This window comes from Anguilla rostrata, chromosome 11 (assembly GCF_018555375.3).
Source record: "Anguilla rostrata isolate EN2019 chromosome 11, ASM1855537v3, whole genome shotgun sequence".
NCBI lineage: Eukaryota > Metazoa > Chordata > Actinopteri > Anguilliformes > Anguillidae > Anguilla > Anguilla rostrata.
This window is the reverse complement of record NC_057943.1, coordinates 39,318,816-39,343,177: the sequence shown is the minus strand read 5'-3', so window position 1 is coordinate 39,343,177 and position 24,362 is coordinate 39,318,816. Positions and strand designations below refer to the sequence as shown.

At 48.9% G+C, this 24,362-nt stretch overlaps 1 protein-coding gene across 2 annotated transcripts in view; it reads right to left on the bottom strand.

Annotated features, from left to right (window-relative positions):
* gnai3 (guanine nucleotide binding protein (G protein), alpha inhibiting activity polypeptide 3) overlaps positions 1 to 24,362 on the bottom strand; it is a 57,871-nt gene that overhangs the window by 14,830 nt on the left and 18,679 nt on the right. For both annotated transcript variants that reach the window (XM_064300007.1, XM_064300009.1), the window contains exons 2-4: positions 8,116 to 8,158; positions 5,529 to 5,670; positions 1,449 to 1,606 (exon numbers count right to left, since the gene is read on the bottom strand). In XM_064300007.1, the coding sequence (XP_064156077.1) occupies positions 1,449 to 1,606; positions 5,529 to 5,670; positions 8,116 to 8,158 (343 nt within the window). The remainder of the gene's footprint in view (positions 1 to 1,448; positions 1,607 to 5,528; positions 5,671 to 8,115; positions 8,159 to 24,362) is intronic.

Sequence of the window (24,362 nt, the reverse complement as noted above, 5' to 3'; positions counted from 1 at the left end):
GGCAGCCGCACGCAGATTCTCCAGCCATCAAATGCTCCGTTCTGAGTGGAGAATGGCACACAATGTAAAAGGCCTAACAGACAGAAGTGCTCTTACAAACAACACAGGCTCAGGGAAGTCCGCTGGCTGAATGCACAGGGGACCCCGAGGCACAGTGGATGTCACATCCCAAGCAATCGCTGATAAGGCCGGAATTTCAATTCCCTCTTTGTTTCCCCCAAGGACAGGCGCGATGCGCTAGCCAGCTGCGCGCCCTCGCTGAATTCTAAAGGAGCTCGCGCAAGAGAGGGACAGGCGTGGACCCACCCGTTCTCTCGCCCCCCCCCCCCCCCACCACAACCCACCCCTTCGCCAGCCCATCATCAGACGCCTTCACCCTACACACCTTCTCACCTTGAGCCTCATGGCGAAACGCTGGACAGTTCACCAGGGAAAGCGAGCTACGCTACGCCTGGCCGCTCTCTAGGGCCCCACATTAACGTGTGTGAGATGAGAGCTCCACCGCACAGAGGAGGGAAATGGTACCTTGAGCCATCATGGACGCCGTTACACCCTACACACCTCACCTTAAGCCATCATGGACGCCATTACACCCTACACACCTCACCTTGAGCCATCATGAATGCCATTACACCAGGAAAGCGAGCTACGCTACCCTCTAGGGCCCCACATTAACGTGTGTGAGATGAGAGCTCCACCGCACAGAGGAGGGAAATGTTACCGCAGAAAACTGCGGTATTCGCCCGGGTCCTCAGAGAGACACACGGCACGCAGGCTTTCACTGTAACCCGGCAATTACAGTGATCGACTAGTTCATGATATTTAATTCAAGTCATCTGGTCTCTTGGGTGTGAACAGGTTGCTGATTTCAAGGTATAAACATAAAGCCAAACACCGTGTGCCTCTCCAAGGGCAACAGGGGAACAGAGCTGACACAGGACACCTGTTCTTCGAAGCCGAAGTGGAGCGTCGGCAGCTTTTCGGAGTTTCCGCCTCTGGTGTTACAGAAAGTCTCAATTTAGCATTCATTAAACCTCAATTTCTTTTCTTTTTTTAACATTCATTTAGCAGCGCTGCTTGCTACAACGGGGCAAACATGAGCGCGTTCACCTGATTTATATAAACAACAGCACCAAACCTGGCTGACAACATTCCCAGACCAGCGAATAAAGGCACAACATCACTATAGCACAAGCACGTTAGCACTAGCACGTTAGCTATGCCGGCCAAGAAACAAAGAACAAATCCCGAATGTATACAATACAGATTACATCCATAACACTGTAAGCTTATGACCTTAAAACACGGAGTACCGAGACAAGGTGGGAGAGGCACAGGGCGGGGGTAGGAAGGGAACCGAGAGGCGCTCCGAAGAGGCGGGGATGCCCAGAGATGGAGACCAGACCGCCGTGTGAGCGCGGCAGAGGCCAGAGGCGGGGCGCTCTTACTATGAGGCGGAGTCGTTGAGCTGGTACTCCCGGGACCGGATGAAGCAGGTCTGCACACCCCCGTCCTTCCACAGACGCCTTATGACCCCGGCCAGCTCCGCCGTCATCACCCCCTCCTCCGCCGTCCCGGCCAAAACAAAGAGCTGCCGGGCATCGTCCTGTAGGGAGAGGGAGACACACACACACAGGGCCATGAGGTCTACACCTACACACACAGGGCCATGAGGTCTACATCTACACACACACACACACACACACACGCACAGGGCCATGAGGACTACACCTACACACACACACACACACACACACACACACACACACACACACAGGGCCATGAGGTCTACATCTACACACACACACACACACACACACACACACAGAGGCATGAGGTCTACATCTACACACACACACACAGGGCCATGAGGTCTACACCTACACACACACACACAGGCCATGAGGACTACACCTACACACACACACACACACACACACACACAGGGCCATGAGGTCTACACCTACACACACACACACACACACACAGGGCCATGAGGTCTACATCTACACACACACACACACACACACACACAGAGGCATGAGGTCTACATCTACACACACACACACAGGGCCATGAGGTCTACATCTACACACACACACACACACACAGCCATGAGGTCTACATCTACACAACACACACACACACACAGCCATGAGGTCTACATCTACACACACACACACACACAGGGCCATGAGGTCTACATCTACACACACACACACACACACACACACACACAAAGAGCCATGAGGTCTACATCTACACACACACACACACACACACACAGCCATGAGGTCTAAATCTACACACACACACACACACACCACACACACACACACAGGGCCATGCGGTCTACATCTACACACACACACACACACACACACACACAGAGCCATGAGGTCTACATCTACACACACACACACACACACACAGCCATGAGGTCTAAATCTACACACACGCACACGCACACCACACACACACAGGGTCATGAGGTCTACCCCTACACACATACACATACATATATGTATGTATATATATATACACACATACAGACAGACCACAAATTATGTTTTTACAGGACAAAGCAGCACTCGCCAACCCAACTGCCAGCACCAGACTGCCAGCACGTTTACCCCCCACTTTGAACGCCATCACCCCCCCCACTGCCCCCACGGGAGCCCCAGACCAGGAGCCTTGCATAAACAGGACCGAGCTGCCAAGCGCCAACTGCGGCGCAGAGAGCACTTCCATATGTCATCCAGGCCTCCCCGGCTGCCAGGGCAACGAGGTGACACGCTCCACATAAGCCCCGCCCCTGGCGTTGCGTAACGCACGGAGGGTTCCAGAGAGAGAGAGAGAGAGAGAGAGAGAGAGAGAGCAGGATCGCTGCTGCCAGGGACCGACTGGGGCCAGCATCGGGTGCCCTGGCTACAGGAGCCTCAGCAATGGAACCCTGTTTGAGTGTAACCATGGAGATGCAAAAGAGCTGGTGACAGCTTCTGCTAGTCGGTTACATGGACTCCTATGGAAGCTGCTCATTGGCGCATGAAGACAGTTCATGGAGGCCGCCATGTTTGACTTTCGGGCTTTTGGCACCAGATGCACACTGGGTACCTAAATGTGTAGGGATGAAAGGGAATTTTTTTAATGCTTTTTATATCCCAGGAGATTAATTAGTTTGGTCTGAAGAAATTTTTTTCATTTAAATGTGCTGTCCAAAATAGTATAATTTTGCCAGGGAAAAGTCATAGTTTTGAATGGACTTCAATGAGAAAATGAGCTTTTTTGCACCAGAGGCTTACTAAACTGCAATACCTCTGGTAACCACTGGAGTTTATGAGCGTCAGGGGGAATGTCATTCTCTGGTCCCCTGAGTGTAACAATGACGGTGACCTTGTGACCTCTGATGATTGTGATGCGTGTGCCTTACGACACACCACACTTAAAGGAACATTTTTCCCTCTCCATTTGGAACTGCCCTCAGCCCAAGCGAAGATTAGTTCAGCTGAAGCCTGTGAGTCCCTCTGACATCACACAGTGCTACAAGAGAGCCTGTGACTACTTAACTACAGGTCACACAGGACTACAGGAATGTGACTGTTTTACACCATACGGTCCACACGGGATTACAAGAGAGACTGTGATTATTTAACACTCTATAGTCAGTGACTATCTTACACATTGCAAGCCAAACAGGACTACAGTATAGCTGGCATCAGTTGGAAGGGGGACATAGCTCATTTATAAAAAGGGGTTGTGGGCCCCTGGCAGGTTTTAGGGAGGAACTATTGCCCCCGGGATGAGTACAAGGCCAGAGGTGTCCCACTTCAGATCCCAGCGCTCTGCTGGCTAAAAGGATAACTGCAGTATACACTAGCAACTACAGATCCCAGAATGCAGCAGTCCTGCATCAGTTAGCTTCATTTGAAATACTTCAACCTTTTAAGTGCAAGTAAATCTGAAGATTGCTGACAATCATTCAAAAAACAACATAATTTCATTTAATATTCAGGGTAAAATTTTTTCACGATTGCATGGTTTGGAAAGAAACGCGTGCATCTGAAAATGACCGGGGGATTTGTGGGAACGTTTCGAAACGTTAATGGCACCTAAGGAATTAAAGTATTTGGACTGGCCCGCGCTTGTCCTCAGAGGAAGGGGAACAGAATGTGAAGCTGTGTTTATGTTTGAGGGGAGACTCGCTGGGGTTGACCTCGGGCCGACGGAGACGTGCGTTTCTCCGCGCGCTGCGTAGGGCGACCGCGAGCGGGACTCATAACTCCGGGGGCCCAGGTGAGAAAAGGGCCCGTAAATCCTCCTCTCTCTCTCTCTCAGGCCCTCCGGAACCCCGGCCAGCCCGTCCCCGAGCTCATCCCCCTGGGTGACGCTGGACCGGACTTGGGCCAGCCAGCACTCATCCCCCCGGGTGACGCTGGACCAGCGCCCGCCCGCCCGTCCCCAGGCTCCCCGGAACGCGGCCCGATCCCCGGCATCAATCGAACACGCTGTCCGCGCCGCTTAGCGTGACGGAGCACTCTGGCAGCGCGAGAGCTCTGCTTCACCGCCCACGCTAACGTCTATTTCAGCGCGGCCTCCAGATCGCAGCTCGCTCCAGGGGGGACGCGGGTCTCTCAGCCTTGGGCTAGCGGGTTGAGGGATGCGATGTCATTGTTTTTTTTTGTTTTTTAAATAGAGCTTTAAATCACTTTAAGTTACGCTACAGCGGAAACGCTTTGGCTACGACCCAAACGTTCCCTGTTCGGTTCTATATCAGAGCGGGAAGACAACATGGATGCGGGCCTAACTGTAGTGATATGGGTCAGCCAAGGCCAGGCTGCAATAAGCATTCCAGTGAAATGTATACTTGACTTTCATTTCACAGAGGGGCGGGGCTAACCGGCTGACAGAGGGGCAGGGCTAATCGGCTGACAGAGGGGCGGGGCTAACCGGCTGACAGAGGGGTGGGGCTAACCGGCAGACAGAGGGGCGGGGCTAACCGGCCGACAGAGGGGCGGGGCTAACCGGCTGACAGAGGGGCAGGGCTAATCGGTTGACAGAGGGGCGGGCTAACGGCGGACAGAGGGGCGGGGCTAACCGGCAGACAGAGGGGCGGGGCTAACCGCGGCAGAGGGGCGGGCTAACCGGCCGGCAGAGGGGCGGGCTAACGGCCGGCAGAGGGGCGGCTAACCGGCGACAGAGGCGGGGCTAACCGGCTGAAGAGGGGCGGGCTAACGGCCGACAGAGGGCGGGCTAACGGTGACAGAGGGGCGGGGCTAACCGGCCGACAGAGGGGCGGGGCTAACCGGCAGACAGAGGGGCGGGCTTAACCAGCTGACCGAGGGGCAGGGCTAATCGGTTGACAGAGGGGCGGGGCTAATCGGTTGACAGAGGGGCGGGGCTAATCGGTTGACAGAGGGGCGGGGCTAACCGGCTGACAGAAGGGCAGGGCTAATCGGTTGACAGAGGGGCGGGGCTAACCAGCTGACAGAGGGGCAGGGCTAACCGGCTGACAGAGGGGTGGTACTTACCGCTCGTGCAGGGTCCCCAAAGTCGATCTTTAGGCGGCCCATGGCACGGATGATGGCGATGATGGACTGGATGGTGTTGCTGTACACGACCACTTTATACTGCTTACACTCCTCCTCCGAGTAGCCGTCCTCATGGATAATCCTGAAAGAGAAACACTACTGTTACACTGCGCACACACACACACACACGCACACACACACACATGCACGCACACACACACTCCTCCTCCAAGTAGCCATCCTGAGAGAGAAACAATAGTGAAAAACAATAGTGGAAAGGCATCTCTCACTCAAGAACTCTTCATTATTTCACGTTTCTAACTTTAAATCCCCAGAGTCTGGTATTTGTGGTCGCTGTAGCAACCTCTTCTGTCCATTTTGGGAGTGCAGACTGACATGCGCTCTCCATGAAACGCATCGCGCCAGTGTTAATTCACAGCCAACCAGCTCATGTGACGCAGAGTGAAAGGAGGTCCCCTCATTCCCAGCCTCCTCAGGCAGACACCGAGCGGGACCAGCGGGAACCTGACTGACCAGCGGGAACCTGACTGACCAGCGAGAACCTGTCAGCGAGAACCTGACTGACCAGCGGGAACCTGACTGACCAGGGAGAACCTGACTGACCAGCGAGAACCTGACTGACCAGCGGGAACCTGACTGACCAGCGAGAACCTGTCAGCGAGAACCTGACTGACCAGCGGGAACCTGACTGACCAGCGAGAACCTAACTGACCAGCGAGAACCTGACTGACCAGTGGGAACCTGACTGACCAGTGAGAATCTAACTGACCAGCGAGAACCTGACTGACCAGCGGGAACCTGACTGACCAGCGAGAATCTGACTGACCAGCGGGAACCTGACTGACCAGCGAGAATCTAACTGACCAGCGAGAACCTGACTGACCAGCGGGAACCTGACTGACCAGCGAGAATCTAACTGACCAGCGAGAACCTGACTGACCAGCGAGAACCTGACTGACCAGCGGGAACCTGAATGACCAGCGGGAACCTGACTGACCAGCGGGAACCAGACTGACCAGCGGGAACCAGACTGACCAGCAGGAACCTGAATGACCAGCGGGAACCTGACTGACCAGGGAGAACCTGACTGACCAGCAGGAACCTGAGTGACCAGCGAGAACCTGACTGACCAGCGGGAACCTGACTGACCAGCGGGAACCAGACTGACCAGCAGGAACCTGACTGACCAGCGAGGAGTTGTTGTTGCATGATATGACACGCTGAAATCTTGCCAACTGAAACCACTCCCTCCCCACACTAGACCCCAACTAATAACACAACCAATGATTGGTGCAAAACAAATACCAGGACCAATTATTGGTCATATTATTGGTTTTGCACGTGTTAGTAAATCAGACCTAAATTCTAAACACTACCAGTGCAGATATATCATCCTTGCTCAACCTACAGCAACTACTTTCTCCCCCAGTTAACTGAAGCCAGTCATCTGCACATTGTGCTCATTGTGAAATGCCAAGATGCTTCTCCCATCTTCTGAATCAACAGCAATGACACACACAAAGCTGGCCGAGGAGGACCATCATTCACAATAACAGCCTGCATAACAACAGTCCAACCGCTACAGTTTGTGCAATACGCTCCGAGTCACCAGTTATCCTCAAGTCCCCCCCTGACTCTGTCATCGTTTCTTGGTTTTTTTTAATTTGGCACTGTTTCCACGGATTCGGGAGTCCGATGCATACGCAGATCAGGTCGGCTGTTTTTAGCGAACACAGCTGGCCCGGCGAGCGCCGGGGTTTCACCCCCCAGGAGTGACCCGCCTGGACGCTGTGCTACAATTTGTGAAAGAAACTCGGAACCTTAACTCGGAATAGGCCACTGCCAAATAGGCTACCCCCACCGGGTTCGGGCATAAGCCGTCCCGCTTATTCCCAAACGTCCCACGTTAAAAAAAAAAACCGCGAAAGGCTGTCGTTTCTGCGAGTGAACCTTCCCCCTCTCTTTCGCGGTCCGGGAGGCGGAAAACAAACCCGATTTCCGCGCTCCGCGTCTGCCTCGCATTCACGCAGACGCAAGAAAGCAATGAATGTCGTTATCCCCACGCGGGGCTCGGGCGGGGTGAGTCACAGCGAGCGCGCGCCGCTCCGTTCTCCCGCCTTCCTCTCGTTTTTCCATCGTCCTTCTCTGGCGCGATCTTCCTTTCGTTCGCTCCGTCGTCCGTTCGCTCGTTAATTCATTCATGGGCACACGGGGCACGGGACTTCATTACAGCAATATATATTTAATTGAAACTGAGGAGGGTTGCGGTTTGTGCAATTAACAAGAGACTATCTACACATATCTATATATTTACATGCCATATCTAAGGAAATAATGTTTTTTAAAATTAAAATACACATATAATTCAAAATAAGGAATTCATTTTCCAAAGGCCTTAGCTAGAAACGCACCGTGCTACGGACTGCATAAGCCGTATCCATGGACACGGAACATAAACAAACACTCCACAACCTTCGTCCTGCGGGAAATGTTGATGAGCGTACAGTATGCATTCGAATGCGCTGCATGTGCTGCCTGGAAGGCAGGAGCTATTCCTGGGACTTACTTCATCTGCTTTACTATTGTGCTTTTCCCCGACTCCCCGGCTCCTGGGGAAAGAGAAAGAGAGGGGAGGGAGAGAGAGAGAGAGAGAGAGAGAGAGAGAGAGAGAGAGAAGGCGTTAGAGACAGAACCACCTGCATACACCAACTCAACATCCAAGAAAAACTAGAAGCTGCACACACCCACAAGACCTATGAGTACTGGTCAAGAGAAAGACTGAGAAACACTCAGAGTAACATGGGAAATATTAAATGAATTAGGGTTTTAAAATAAAAAAATTCACACAAGACTGAAAAATAATATTGGAAATAGCAGAGTACCAGGGTTGGCTAGAATTCCATTTCAATGAACCTCATGAACAATGGGTATTTTTAAGTTCAAGAACTAGCCTAAATTTCAGCACACTCCCTTAACTCAACTGAAATGGAATTCCAATTATTTAACACCAATTCCAATTAAGTGACTTTTCAGTTAAATAACTGCACATTCACTCCCTGAGAAGAATGAACTGAAATGAAGTCAAGCGCTAACTCTCGCGGATGCTAAAGCTACACAGTTACCGTAAAACCAGGTGTGTGTGAGGAAACACGAGAGCCAGCGCGAGAAAAACGCCTCTGGCTGCAACGTGTGCATGACCTCACGGCCTCAGACGCCGACAGCCGCTTCACAAAGCATCTGCAGGCCATGACCAATAAGCATGACAAATCGAACTGGAATCACGAGGAAGATGAGAAGTAGGATCAAAACAAGGACGGCAGAGTAACACTTGGAGTGCCCTCAGCCATTGTTTCTGGTGTCGACTCGTGCTGTGTTTGGAAATACTGCTCCTTAAATGAAATCTTTTTTCCTTGTTACTTCCCAAACATTTTCTTGTCAGACAAAAATACAGAAAGACATGTCGCATGCAGACTTGCATAACCTTTGCTTCAGCTTCCATATGTAGGCAAAGGCTTTCAATCATTCTGGCTTGTAAGCCTAAAAATATGTTTGTTCATTCTGGTTTGAAAGCCCAAATATATTTTAAATAGCTGCATTGCACGGCGTGATGCTCTTCCCCTTGAAGACACTATTGTGCGCGTGTTGTTGACAGCTGAAAACGTACAGACGGAACGAACGGTAAAAACGGAAGCGTTCCACTCGGGGATTCGGTCAGAAATCCGCCGTCGCCCGAGAGAGAGACCGCGCTGACACTTCCGGGGGGACGTAGCGAAGCGCGGAGAATCCGCGCGGATCGCTCTCTCCCCCCTGCCCGTCACGCGCGCCCATCTGAAAGCCTGATGCGTTCCGGATGGAACGGCTCGGCCCGGAGAAGCTGTCAGAGCTATCCCCCCGCGGCGCGGAATCTACGCAGCTCAGCTCCCGCGGTCGGGGCTCCGCGGCGTGGAACGCCAAGCGCGTGAAAGGGCCAGGCTTACCGCTGTCATCTCAAGCTTTCTGTGCTTCCTAGCCCCGGACGCAAACACAAACACCGACATTCTAGCGAGAGAAGCTGAAGAAGGAGGAGGAGGGGGAAAACGGAACATCTGAACTTCCAGTTAAAACGAGATGAATAAAATAAAAAAAATCCCTCAGCGGGCAAACTGTGAATGCTGGGGCAACTAATAAATTCTCAGAATAAAAACTGGGCAAATCGCCGATTTCTGAATTAAGGAAAACACGTCAAATCTACAAACAATACCGTAGTGCCGGAGAAAAAACCGGACTGCAATTTCTGTGTTTCAGGTTACACTTCTGGCAATCCAATTAAGGCACGCAGGCAAAAATCCATACTTTAAACTACACTGCATTTTTTACAGTGCAAAGGTCTCCATTTTCTAACAGCTACTTTTTTGTGCATGCTTATTGGAGTCTATTAAATAAAGCCATTTCAGCTGGGATAATTAGTCGGTATTTTAAGCGTAAAGACCGAAAGCAATTTGTGACCAACATTGTAGGGGTAGGGATAGCGCGTAAACAAACTGGCTACCACTGGCCAAGACGTTTCCATCTAAATGCATTTCATCCGTGTCAACAGAACACGAACCCTGAGCTTCATCCTTGGAAGATCCTCAGAAACCACAAGCAATAAGAAGAAAATACAAACTATAAATACGACTGAAAGAAGTTATGAAATGCACTTCAGTGTATACGGAAGACTTGCGTTTTTTTTCTTTGAACGCGTGCACGCAGGAGTGTCTTTGAGCATGTATCATTTTTAACTTGTTTTCATTTTCACAAATTACCATAGAGATTCCGTTCTTTCCCCGTGCCTTTCACGCAAGGACGCTACTGTGAACTCCAGAGTCCTCCAGAGTCCTCACCTCTGCGGCAAGGCGCCCTGTGCTTCAGCAGCCTCCGTGGCGCGCTGGCAGCGCTGCGGCCGTTTCCGTGACGTCTAGGACGAGGAACAGCCGAAGCCGCGCCCGTCGCGTCCTTGTGTCGCGGCCAGCGGTAAAGCCCTGCTACGCCGAACGGCTAGGAGCCAGAGACACCGAGCAAACGATCTCCTCAAGTGGCTTGGGATACCGCTGGTGTAACTGCACGTGCCTGTAAGTGTCCTACACGGCGTCGGTTTCTCTTGCGCCATCACCACGGTTACACAGCGCTCAGCGGGGAGGCGTGGCCGGGACAGGACCAGTTCAGATACGGCCGGAGGACGGGCGGAGTTACATTTCTGAAGAGAGATATGCGTTTAATAAACAGGACGTGAACTCGCACTCCTAACCCGTGCACCAAGCCCTGTACCGAGCTGGAGCTCTGAACCTCAACAGGAAGGTCGCTAGTAATAAAATGGCTGCCATGACCAAGGAAATTGCTGGTAATTTAATGTGGAACTACGAGTGAGCCATGTGGTAATTTGCTGAATCTGCAGCGATTAATTCGGGTCTATGGGATGTACTACCACACCCCACGATGATATAAACAATGAATTTTTCCAGCACTTTCACAAAACAATACATACAAATCCTAACATCTGCGAGAAAGATTCAGTCATACCCTCATGATGCTAGCGATGACTGCAAGAATTTTGTTCATGGCTCCACTGAATACTACTGCCAGCTACATACTCTCACCGGCCACTTAATTAGGTGACAGGAGTGGCACCCGGTGTGGTCTTCTGCTGCTGTAGCCCATCTGCTTCAAGGTTTGACGTGGTGTGGGTTCAGAGATGCTCTTCTGCATACCTCGGTTGTAACAGGTGGTTATTTGAGTTACTGTTGCCTTTCTATCAACTCAAACCAGTCTGGCCATTCTCCTTTGACCTCTGCCATCAACAAGGCATTTTCGCCCAGAGAACTGCCGCTCACTGGATATTTTCTCTTTTTCGGACCATTCTCTGTAAATCCTAGAGATGGTTGTGCGTGAAAATCCCAGTAGATCAGCAGTTTCTGAAATGCTCAAACCTCAAATGCTCAAAATGTCTGGTACCAACAACCATGCCACGTTCAAAGTCACTTAAATCACCTTCCTTCCCCATTCTGATGCTTGGTTTGAACTTCAGCAGATTGTCTTGACCATGTCTACATGCCTAAATGCATTGAGTTGCTGCCACGTGATTGGCTGATTAGATATTTGCGTTAACGGGTGCAGTTTGCAGTTGAACAGGTGTACCTAATGAAGTGGCCGGTGAGTGTATATTTTATACTTATTAGGAATTATACAATATCATATTTTTAATGTCAGTCAATCCATTTAAGATTCAGTAGAACATTCAAAGGCACTACACATTCCATTTATGGAATCTCAGTAGTACTGAACTCCATATAATTATTATCCCACGATGCACTGCAGTTCCTACACTTATGGACAGAAGTATGTCATCGTGCTTTTGTGAACTAGACTTGCGACCAGAAGCTTGAATGTTTTAATGTGTTTCACCCTTAAGCAAGCCTATTTGCAAGCCCAACCAGCAACTACAGATCTAATCGAGTCACATAAATGAACAACATGGAAAGATTTAAGCAATACCAGTCACCCGGGGCAAACATAAATAAATACCAGAGGAGTGAGCTGTGCTTTCAAACTTACCACAATTAGTGATGACAAATGAGGCAAGTAAAGAAGAAAGAGTCCACAATTCTCAGAGCTAAAATATTAGATATTAATACTAGATTAGCTTAGATACTGCCTTTCACGCCAATCAAAATGATAGAAGGTGAGAAGTTAACCGTGACCACGTCTCCCTTGCAGAAGAGCTTTGTCTCGTCAGCGAGACTGCGTGATGAAGATGAAGGTGAAGAAGTTCGGGTTCTGATGAGGATTACGGAACCTTCGCCGGGCCGTAAAATGTCATGGCTCCGTCTCTGACGCGAGCAGTCCTCTCCCTGTCCCAGGGACAGCGAGCGGGGTGGGGGGGTGTCCTTTCAGCACGCTGACCTACAAATCTGAACGAATCTTTGTTGGCTCCTCTCTTCTGACGCTTCTCCAATTATCCCTCTCTCCCGATTCCCTTTGTACCCTCCGATCAGGGGCAGGACTCGGACGTACTCCATCTCCAGAAGGCCAGGAGCCATCTTAGGCTCCTTCCAACCGCAACCGAGCTGACAGTCCATCTTTCCCAGGTGCATACCAAATATTACTTTTTGGTAAAGAAGCCTCCGTCACTTGTTGGAGGCTTTATTTTATTTTCTGACAAGATGAGGGCAGAATTACTTCAGGTGGTTATATGCCATGCCAGGCATCTAACATATAATATTTTAGTAAAACATGTATACAATGCTTTTCGTGTCATGATCTCACAGGGCTTTTACAGCGACAATGAGTGAAATTCACCTCAGCCACCATCAACGTGCAGCACCTGTCTGGGTGATGCACAGCAGCCATTTTGCACCAGACCACTCGGCCAACGTCAGCCGAGTTACTCTTACGGTAACAGCCACCTCCTGACCCCGTCTGCTCAAAGATAGGCGCGAGCGAAGCGCCTGAACGCCACACCTACGGGTGTGAGGGGACCGAGAGCGCCGTCGGCCCGGCCGCACGGTGTTTGGGATAAACAGAGGCGTGACTCCGCCCGGTCAGAATGCGCAGTAAGGCCGGGTTCCTCACGTGCTGTCTGCTGTTGCCACAACTGACCCACGCCACGCCAGGTGTGTCCTAGGAAAATCACAGGTAAACTTCCAAGTCGCCACGGATACCCAGAAAAGACGGACAGCAGGCTGGCACACAGAGGTGCAGGCTGGCACACAGAGCTGCAGGCTGGCACAGAGAGGTGCAGGCTGGCACACAGAGGTGGAGGTTGGCACGCAAAAGTGCAGGCTGGCACGCAGAGGTGCAGGCTGGCACACACAGGTGCAGGCTGGCACACAGAGGTGCAGGCTGGCACACACAAGTGCAGACTGGCACACACAGGTGCAGGCTGGCACACAGAGGTACAGACTGGCACAGAGAGCTGCAGGCTGGCACACAGAGGTGGAGGTTGGCACGCAGAGCTGCAGGCTGGCACACACAGGTGCAGGCTGGCACGCAGAAGTGCAGGCTGGCACACACAAGTGCAGACTGGCACACAGAAGTGCAGGCTGGCACACACAAGTGCAGACTGGCACACAGAAGTGCAGGCTGGCACGCAGAAGTGCGGACTGGCACACAGAAGTGCAGGCTGGCACGCAGAGGTGCAGGCTGGCACACAGAGGTGCAGACTGGCACGCAGAGGTGCAGGCTGGCACACAGAGGTGCAGGCTGGCACACAGAGGTGCAGGCTGGCACGCAGAGGTGCAGGCTGGCACGCACACACAGAGGTGCAGGCAGGTCCGCTGTTATTACAGAATCCTTACTCTGGCTGTCCAACAGTCTTCATTTATAGAGCGCCCCTGGGGTCCGTCACCGCAAGGGCGTAAATATTTCAACACGGGAGAGAATAAATCCTCTCTTTCTGACAGAAGCGAATACGCCAGGGAGCTCTCAGTTTACCTCATTCTTGAGAGAGAGAGGGAGAGGAGAGAGAGAGAGAGAGAGAGAGAGAGAGGAGAGAAGAGCATACACGTTTGTACAGCTCTAGTTCCCCACACTTCTCCAGGCTACAGCTGTGCTACATCAGGGGTGCCCAAACAATGGGTTGGAAATTTTGGGGGGGGGTAATAAAAAAAAAAAAGAACTAAAAAAAAAGTTTGTCATTTTCTGTCTCTTTAAAATATGTAAATATAGGCTACTGCATGTGGAACATCACAACAACTCAACTCTAATAAAACAGCGAGGCAGGAGGTCGTGGTATATCGCAAGCATAGTCACGGCTAAAGGGTGTTGTTAGGTATGAGGTGTGAGTGTGGGGTGTTGGGCATTGGGTCATGTAAATTTGTGAGCATTCATTCGGGGTCACATCAGAAAAAAGCTTGGGAACCCCTGTGCTACATGTTCACACCCCTCAACCCCTTAACAAGAGAGCTGTTATATTATCAATAAACAAATAAATCTCATTTCTCACACTAAAATACACCCATCAGAGACACACATGGCTGGTGCAGGCCTTAACAGTCGTCAATCACTCAAAGCCTCCAATCGTGACTCTCGTTTATAACTGGAGAAACATCTGAAAGGAGCACACCGCTAAACGGAAACAGACTATTGGCTTGTTTACGATAACCACTCTCACCAAGCGCAAAGCCAAGAGACGCGTCTCATCACAACGCAGCCAGCCAGTAGGGCTCACATAGAGTCAGGGGAAGACTCTTCACGCGTAACCGAGCAACCAGTGGGGGTCGCTAAGGAACGATGAGACTCGGATCCCTGACTCCTGAGCCTTCCGTAACCTTTGGCGACGGTACCACCAATCACACCGCAGTCGACACTGGCATGTCCGGGATTCGGACCGAGACCACGAGGCCCGTCCATGTGCTGGAACGAGAGCGCTTTAACCGGATGAGCCACCCGGCAGAAACAAAGTTACCGTTCGTTTGAATCCTCCGCAACCAAATTCACCACTTCACCAAGCAATGAGGACTCATCCTCCAATGACACCATGTACAGCACGCCACCATTTTATGCTCACTTATGTGATTAAAATGTTCTTAACTGAACATTCTAATCCTGATGTCACAATCCCTACTGAGCAATGGAGTTCTACAACACTGAATTAGAACTTTTAAAAAACATGAAAAAACACCTACTTTTCAAAGGGTTATACTGCACAAAGTATATCTTAATTTAGGAGTGTAGGAATGATGCAGTACTAACAGCAACCAAAAATGGATCTAATGTTATAGCATTGACAGCATTTATGAGAGTTACATTTGACATCTAGCACAGACTTATGTTTTTCTTAAAATGGCATCGTGTCCAACATAGATGAAAATCACCAATAATACTGGTAGCCACCAGAATATTATCAATCTATTGTTAAAATGATGAAGGCTGACCTCGCTGTGAGCCAAACATTTCAGGAGAAGGCGGCACCAACTATTTACCACACATCAAGTTGTGTGTTTGTGTGTGCGTGTGTGTGTGTGTGCATACGGTATTTGTTTGTGTGTGTGTGTCTCCGTTAACACATCAGTGACACATAATGCAACCTGCTGGAACAGAAAACGATCACATTTATTATGCATAAGGAAAACAAATGTGTAGGATAAAATGATATTGAATAATTGAATAATTCTGCCCCCGCTTGGGGAGGCTTCATTTGCTTTTGCGGCAAATATTTCAACTACACTTCGAGTGCGAAGGCAATTACGTGCCGTTAGAAGCCATTTCAAACGGTCTGAGGCCTCAATTCAGCCTGATATCGATCCAGCACAGGAGCTGTCACGCTGGACCTGATGGCCATCATTTTCAACACAAGATTAAAGGGCGCTTTCGATCCAGTGGTACAGTACAGGCCTTCAGCTGAGCTGGCCAGGTTTCGCTAGCTAGCGCAGACTTCAGACAGCCTCTTCAGACTGCATCAAGTCTAACCCTAACACTACTCCATCAATGTTGTAGCTCTTTATCATAGCTCTTGTAATCATCAATTGACTTGTTAACTCTACCGACTTAGCCTATGCTTACTGTCTGAAGCAGACGATGTTACTGGCTGTGGATAACTGATACTTGATGAGTATTGTATCTTATCGGACCTGTGTTTTGAAGTAGTTCCAGAAACCTTCGGTATGCACTTCTTGTACATCACTTTGGATAAAAGCGTCTGCCAAATAAAATGCAATGTAATGTACTAAATCCAACATCAATCGGCTGAGGGGCCATCTGCCTAAAATATAGCCTACTCAGTGCAAACAAAGTTTAAAAATCATACATGCACCTATATTTAAAAATATAGTAAACAAAACATAAGAGATAAATATGTCTTGCCCATGCTTCATGTGCATCAGTGTGCATACTGTAGCTATTTCTGATATCATTAAATACAGCCTCATGCCTTCACTCCAAAAGCATAAAGAAACAAATCTCCCAAATGTTTAATTTACAGTGAGCTGCATAATGTTTGGAACAGACGTACAGACATACACACACATATAAATATATATTTTTTCCCCCTGATTTGGCTGTGTACTCCACAATTTTAGATTTGCAATCAAACAATTCATATTAGGTTAAAGTGCAGATTATCATCTTTCAGTTAGCCTAAGTCATGTAGAAATGACGGCAGGTTGATCCATTGTGTATTTTTATGCATGTGGCACGCATTACTTTATATGTTTACGCCACACACTTTGAGTGCGTAATTCATATACGTTTACGCCACAGACTTCAAGCGCGTTTTGAAAGCAGACCCATCCCACGGCAGCGAGGAAAAGATAGAAAAATGCACCGATGAAGATGTGAGAAGATGAAGAAGGATGTCTCCAATTTCTCACCTTCCCAGAAGGTGAATGCAGCCAGCATTTAGGCCTATTACTCTTCATTTAGTCCACCAACAGCCTCACGTGGAAGCAGGCTAACAACATATAATCAAAACCCGCAAGTGTGACATACAGCACAAGAGTTCTCATAGTTCTCGTGTGTGTGCGTGTGTGTGCATGTGTGTGTGTGTGCATGCGCGTGTGTGTGTAACTTGCATGTAACACAAAAGGTACAGGGGTAATTCTAACTATGTTCAGTAGCAGTTAGACTTGGGTAGGAACACATAAGAACATGAGAACAGGCCATCAAGCTCATTGTTTACCGACAGTCTAGAGAGCACTGAACACCGCATCACCCTCCCCGACTGTGTCTGCCTCTACTACAACCAGGCAAGCAGTTCCATACATAGACAAGTCTGTTTAAAAATACGGTCAGCATTCTGTGTAGAATTTACCTCATTTCCACCCATGCCCCATTATTACTGCAGACAGAACTTTACCTGGTAAGGTGAAGGTTTTATCCTGAGTGCAGAGATGGGTGCATCACAGATAATGCTTCCATTACTCTTGGTCAGATGGGCTTTTTTCAAACTATCTAACAGACCCAAAAAGGTGGCAACGAGGAAAACGCTAGCTCCCGCTAACAACATCTGTTGACTTTAGTATCTGTTATCAAATAAATAAATTAGCAAAGGCCAAACGACTGATTCTTTTGTTAAAACCACGCTGTTCATCCATGTGTACTTCCGTTTTTTAAATACTCTCTAGTGTCAAGACTTCCTAGAAAAAAAATTCTATATATAAAATATTATTACTTCATTACTGTTATTCATACGTGAAGATTAAGGCCAGTCTTTCAGGACAAACTGAGAAATTGTCCATGTGTAATGTGAAATGTCTGACCCAAGTCTAGGACGACTGCAAAGCGAATAGCCTAAGCATATTTACGTTTTGAATGTTACGGCGTTCCTTTTTAAACGCGTAAGATTCATTCGGTAACTTCTCGCTGAGTTACGACTCCCTTCTGCGAAGGCTTAACCCTCGGGTCAGCGTTTCAACACAGCGGAGTCCGAGAGCGGTCTGGTAACCCGGGAGACCGCGGCTCATGCAGCCCTGTCAGCAATGCCCGGTAACAAGGCTCAAACACGGGAAAGCTGGAGAAGCTCACCGCTGCAAGGCACTCTGCTCAGTCCAGTAAAACAGTCGCACTAATTACGGACACATTTTACCGCTTTTCCAAATGGTTTGGTGTGTGTGTGTGTGTGTTTCCGTGTGTGTTTGAACGAACGCGTCCGCAGCCCTAGACTCTGGCTTTTTACGACCGTTTCAAAGAGTGAGGCAACACATGTTTCTGTTGATTAAGACAACCGTGTATTACCACATCCCTTTTCCGAAACCACAGGTCTCCACCTAAGGCGAGCTATCTGGCTGCAGCTAGCCGTCTGGCTCAATTAAAATCACTCCATCAATTCTGGCCAGATGTGTGGAGCAGTCTGTGAGGCGAGCGGACTCTCAAAACGGCCAAGAGAGACGGCAATCCCCACAATCGAACCTGCTGAGCCGTCACCTCATCTCTGACACCATCTCTGCTTTCTGCCCATCTCACTTAAAGCAGAAACTATGTATGAGAGCGGGTCTGACAACAAGATGAAAAATAATAACTTCATAAATCCTCACTACAGTTTGTAATCGCAGTGCTCCCATCAGTACAGGACGCCAGCTGAACGACAGCGTGACAGAAATGAGAAGCATTCAGGACAGATGACACATCACTTACAAACACGACAAAATGGCCGTCAGTATTATAAATGATGAATTAACAACTGTATGTCCTCTCACAGAAGTAAAAGTGTATTGATATTTTTCATTTTAATGTGCAGGCACTGCGCTAGGGGCGAGTCCAAATATTACATTTCCTGAAATATTAATTGCCAAAAAGTTCTATTCGTTTTTCATTAATATTGATGCGTGAGCGCAATATAACTAATATACGATTTGTTAGAGCAGATCTCTGCAGTGACTCACTGCATAAACAGGAAATAAAGAGTTGCATTTGAACCTCAGGGGGAAAGGGAAGTTTTATTATTCAGAAATACGGTCTTGTAAGCCACACTAGAATATTCAAACATCAAATTATTCAAAGAGCACGTCCCTGCCAACCAGTTTGTATAACAAAACAATATATTTAGTTATGAATATTTATGTTGGGCTACTTATGGCTTTAACGATCTTTACAAATGCTGATGAAGAGTTTTATATATGTAATATTATCTGCAAAAAATACATATCATCATTAATACCACCGTCCGTCACCACCACCACTACTACTACAACACACAAATAATAATTAACAATATAATAACAACAACAACAGCAATTATTATTATCATTACTATTATGTGGGACTCTGGCCTTTCTACAGAATGGAATAGAATCCAATCCAGACTCCAGTCTATCTTCTGATGATTTTAGGATATCCACACCTTCTGCATGACAAGTCAGCCAGTGGCGTGAGAAGCAAGATAGACGTTATTCATACATCATGACCTTCTGTGTCACCAGATCTAATATCCTGGAATAGAGAATTTCAGATATTCCAGGTAGTCTTACCATACATGTCTCCCTTTTTAGTTCACCAGCTATAGGCCTATATAATATTCAGTTGCTTTGTTTACTGCTAGCCAAATAAGTAAGCAAGTGAGATGTTCTATAACAAATTATCCAGATTCGCTGACAGAAGAAAAACATCCGAGAAGCTGGCATGCTACCACAATAAAAAAAACAGCGGAAACGATTTAACAGTGGGAATCAATCTAACTTTTTACGAGTTTGTTCCACTCTTGTAGTCGTGCATGTAAGTTATATATGAGTTCCGCTATTATTGAAAACTCCTGCATGGGCCCACTGATCAGTCTTCAAATGCAATTTCCACTGCAGCTGAGGATGTCGCAGAATTCAGAATAACCTTTTAAAAGTCAGAAGTAGTTCCAGCGATATAATACTGACACGTTTGTTTAAGCAGCCAGTATGTCAGGGCATATTAATATGGTTTGGATTCATTCTCAATTGTGATTGCCTAATAAGTATGCTGCTACATTATGTATATGCATCATGCATATGCACAGTAAAAAGCCTTCCGACTTCATTAATAAAGTTAATTGGGCATACATATTAATATGCCCAAACACCTGTACGTGTGTGCGTTTATTAGCCTAAATGTATAAAGAATACATGAATATTCATTTAGTTCAACAGCAGCTCAACACCAGGGTACCCCAAATACAGAAGGCGGCAGTGTAGTATAGGCTAATGGGTAAGGAACTGGTCTTGTGACCTAAAGTTCACAGGTTTGAGTCCTGGGTAGGACACTGCCGTTGTACCCTTGAGCAAGGTACTTAACCTGCATTGCCCCAGTATATATCCAGCTGTATGAATGGAGGCAATGTAAATGTAAATTCGCTCTGGATAAGAGCAACTGCTAAATGCCAGTCATGTAATGTAATGTAACAGTAAACCTACTGCATGGTCACCCTGTATTCCAAACAGACAATCACACAAAGCTCATCTTAACGCTCCAGGAGGAGATTTTTGACACAGAATGGAAGAAAACCCAGGGAGTAAATGTCTCTATGAACCCTGAGCGAACGACACCTCTCTCTCAGGTGAGAGAGGCTTTCAGGAAAGCATCCAAAGAGCGGAGAGAGAGAGAGGGGGACGTACCGCTCAGGAGATTTCTGGCCAATCGGGGGCCTCGCGGTGCAAGGCTTTGAGCCAGAGAGACCGTTAGCGGTTAGCGTCGATCCATTTCCATAAACATCTGCGCGATATGCAAAGCAGCGTGGGACGGGCCTGCCGTGGGAGGGGCCTGCCGTGGCGCCTAGCGGTTTGTCTGCCGCGACTACGGCGGTGCGCATTTGCATTCTCCTGTGAGAAACGCTCCAGAGAGACGGTCAGTAAGGCTGAGAGAAAGAGACGGTCAGTAAGGCTGAGAGAAAGAGACGGTCAGTAAGGCTGTGAGAAAGAGACGGTCAGTAAGGCTGTGAGAAAGAGACGGTCAGTAAGGCTGTGAGAAAGAGACGGTCAGTAAGGCTGTGAGAAAGAGACGGTCAGTAAGGCTGTGAGAAAGAGACGGTCAGTAAGCCTGTGAGAAAGAGACGGTCAGTAAGGCTGAGAGAAAGAGACGGTCAGTAAGGCTGAGAGAAAGAGACGGTCAGTAAGGCTGTGAGAAAGAGACGGTCAGTAAGGCTGTGAGAAAGAGACGGTCAGTAAGGCTGAGAGAAAGAGACGGTCAGTAAGGCTGTGAGAAAGAGACGGTCAGTAAGGCTGAGAGAAAGAGACGGTCAGTAAGGCTGTGAGAGACGGTCAGTAAGGCTGAGAGAAAGAGACGGTCAGTGAGGCTGAGAGAAAGAGACGGTCAGTAAGGCTGAGAGAAAGAGACGGTCAGTAAGGCTGAGAGAAAGAGACGGTCAGTAAGGCTGAGAGAAAGAGACGGTCAGTAAGGCTGAGAGAAAGAGACGGTCAGTAAGGCTGAGAGAAAGAGACGGTCAGTAAGGCTGTGAGAAAGAGACGGTCAGTAAGGCTGAGAGAAAGAGACGGTCAGTAAGGCTGAGAGAAAGAGACGGTCAGTAAGGCTGTGAGAGACGGTCAGTAAGGCTGAGAGAAAGAGACGGTCAGTAAGGCTGAGAGAAAGAGACGGTCAGTAAGGCTGAGAGAAAGAGACGGTCAGTAAGGCTGAGAGAAAGAGATGGTCAGTAAGGCTGTGAGAAACAGACAGTCAGTAAGGCTGTGAGAAAGAGACAGTCAGTAAGGCTGTGAGAAAGAGACGGTCAGTAAGCCTGTGAGAAAGAGACGGTCAGTAAGGCTGAGAGAAAGAGACGGTCAGTAAGGCTGTGAGAAAGAGACGGTCAGTAAGGCTGAGAGAAAGAGACGGTCAGTAAGGCTGAGAGAAAGAGACGGTCAGTAAGGCTGAGAGAAAGAGATGGTCAGTAAGGCTGTGAGAAACAGACAGTCAGTAAGGCTGTGAGAAAGAGACAGTCAGTAAGGCTGTGAGAAAGAGACGGTCAGTAAGGCTGTGAGAAACGCTCAGAAGAGACGGTCAGTAAGGCTGAGAGAAAGAGACGGTCAGTAAGGCTGTGAGAAAGAGACGGTCAGTAAGGCTGTGAAAAACGGTCAGTAAGGCTGTGAGAAAGAGACGGTCAGTAAGGCTGAGAGAAACGGTCAGTAAGGCTGAGAAACGCTCAGAAGAGACGGTCAGTAAGGCTGAGAAACGCTCAGAAGAGACGGTCAGTAAGGCCTTTGTGTCTAAACAAAGGCTCCGGTTCTGACTCCTCTGAGGGGGGAGGGGCTGGACTGGGACCATTCTTACTGGAGACTTTTTATTTATTTATTTTCTTACAGTAAACATGTCAGAAAATAAAGTTTAATGTGCCATTCTGTCCTTCACGCTGCAGCACAGACATGTCAGACACAGCTGAATTACGCGAAGTCATCTGCACGTATGCTGGCTTGTGTCGCAGAGCACACGGTGTGCGGTGGAAGACTGGATTCACTGCACCCAGGATTACAGCCTGTGGCCTTCGCTGTTCCGGTTCCTCATTTAGAAGAAATTATTTAAGACAATGACGCAACCCAGACTCTGTAGACTGCACAAAGCGTCAGATCTGTGTGTGTGTGTGTGTGTGTGTGCGTGTGTGCCTGTGTGTTTGTGTTTGTGTGTGTGAGAGAGAGAGTATAATGGTGTGTGTGTGTGTGCCCGTGTGTTTGTGTTTGTGTGTGTGTGTGTGTGTGTGTGGAAGTAGGTGTTGTGATGGTGTGTGTGAGAGGGTGAGTGTGTGTGAGTGTGTGTTGTGAGGTGTGTGGTGTGTGAGGTGAGGGTTTAATGTATGGTGTGTGAGAGGGTATGCTGTGGAGAGTATGATGATTAAAAAACTCCAGGAGTAATTTCTGTTTTAATTTACTCATGTTGAGCAAGCGAGCTAGAGCGTGACATCTAATTTTCGACTTTTCACTCAAATTAAGTGCTTTCTCTTTGAGTCTTGCAATGCTACCAATGCCTGTTAAATATCATGATCAATAAACAACAAAAGTGTCAGACACCAAAAGCCATTTGGCTAAATGAAACGGGTAATTTTTTTAAAGACCTCCAGATATCTGTATTTATAGAAAGCAGTGTATGTAAAAAATGCAGACTCCTGCATTAATGCAACCGCTGATGGTGTGTGTGAGAGGGTATGATGGTGTGTGTGAGAGGGTGTGATGGTGTGTGTGAGAGGGTATGATGGTGTGTGTGAGAGGGTGTGATGGTGTGTGTGAGAGGGTATGATGGTGTGTGTGAGAGGGTGTGATGGTGTGTGTGAGAGTGATGGTTTGAGAGGTTGAGGTGTGTAGAAAGATATATGTTGTGTACGAGGTATGAATGGTGTTGTGCGAGGAATGGTGGTGAAGATATGAGTTGTGACAGAGCATATGGGGGAGAGGTATGGGGTGTGAAGGGCTGATGGTGTCGTGTAGCCTTATACAGAGCCAACACACAGGACTCACAGTTTATGCCCCTACAATACACATTTCCAGTCAAAGGGGGGACAAATACAGAGACAGAGCCACAGGGCCACAGAGGCACAGGGCCACAGAGTCACAGAGCCACAGGGCCACAGGGCCACAGGGCCACACACAGCCACAGGGCCACAGGGCCACACAGAGCCACAGGGCCACAGGGCCACACAGAGCCACAGGGCCACAGGGCCACACAGGGCCACAGGGCCACAGAGACACAGGGCCACAGGGCCACAGATGCACAGAGGCACAGGGCCACAGGACCACAGGGCCACAGAGCCACAGATCCACAGAGCCACAGGGCCACAGGCACACAGGGTCACAGAGGCACAAGGCCACAGGGCCACAGGGCCACAGAGCCACAGAGCCACAGGGCCACAGAGCCACAGGGCCACAGGGCCACAGGGCCACACAGAGGCACAGGGCCACAGGGCCCAGCAGGGCAGCTAGAGGTGCTGTTAATATGAGCAGCAGTGAGGGACGGCAGCTGCTGTCGGGCTGCAGAATCGCTGTGGTCAGGAGGGGCTTAGTCAGCACAAAGGGAGCGGCCACCCGGAAGCTTAAATTATGGGAACACAATCAGCGACCGAAACTTACCCAGCCACCACCCCAAACTCTAACCCAGCCGCCACCCCAAAATCTAACCAAAAGACGACCCCAAACTCTAACCCAGCCACCACCCCAAACTCTAACCCAGCCACGGCCCCAAACTCTAACCCAGCCACCACCCCAAACTCTAACCCAGCCGCCACCCCAAAATATAACCCAGCCCAAACTCTAACCCAGCCACCACCCCAAACTCTAACCCAGCCCAAACTCTAACCCAGCCACCACCCCAAACTCTAACCCAGCCACAACCCCCAACCCTCAAACGCTCTTTCCACATCATTTCAGTTCCCGTCTGGCTAAATACCCACAGTTCAGTTCTGCCTGCACAGTAAAGGCTGCATTA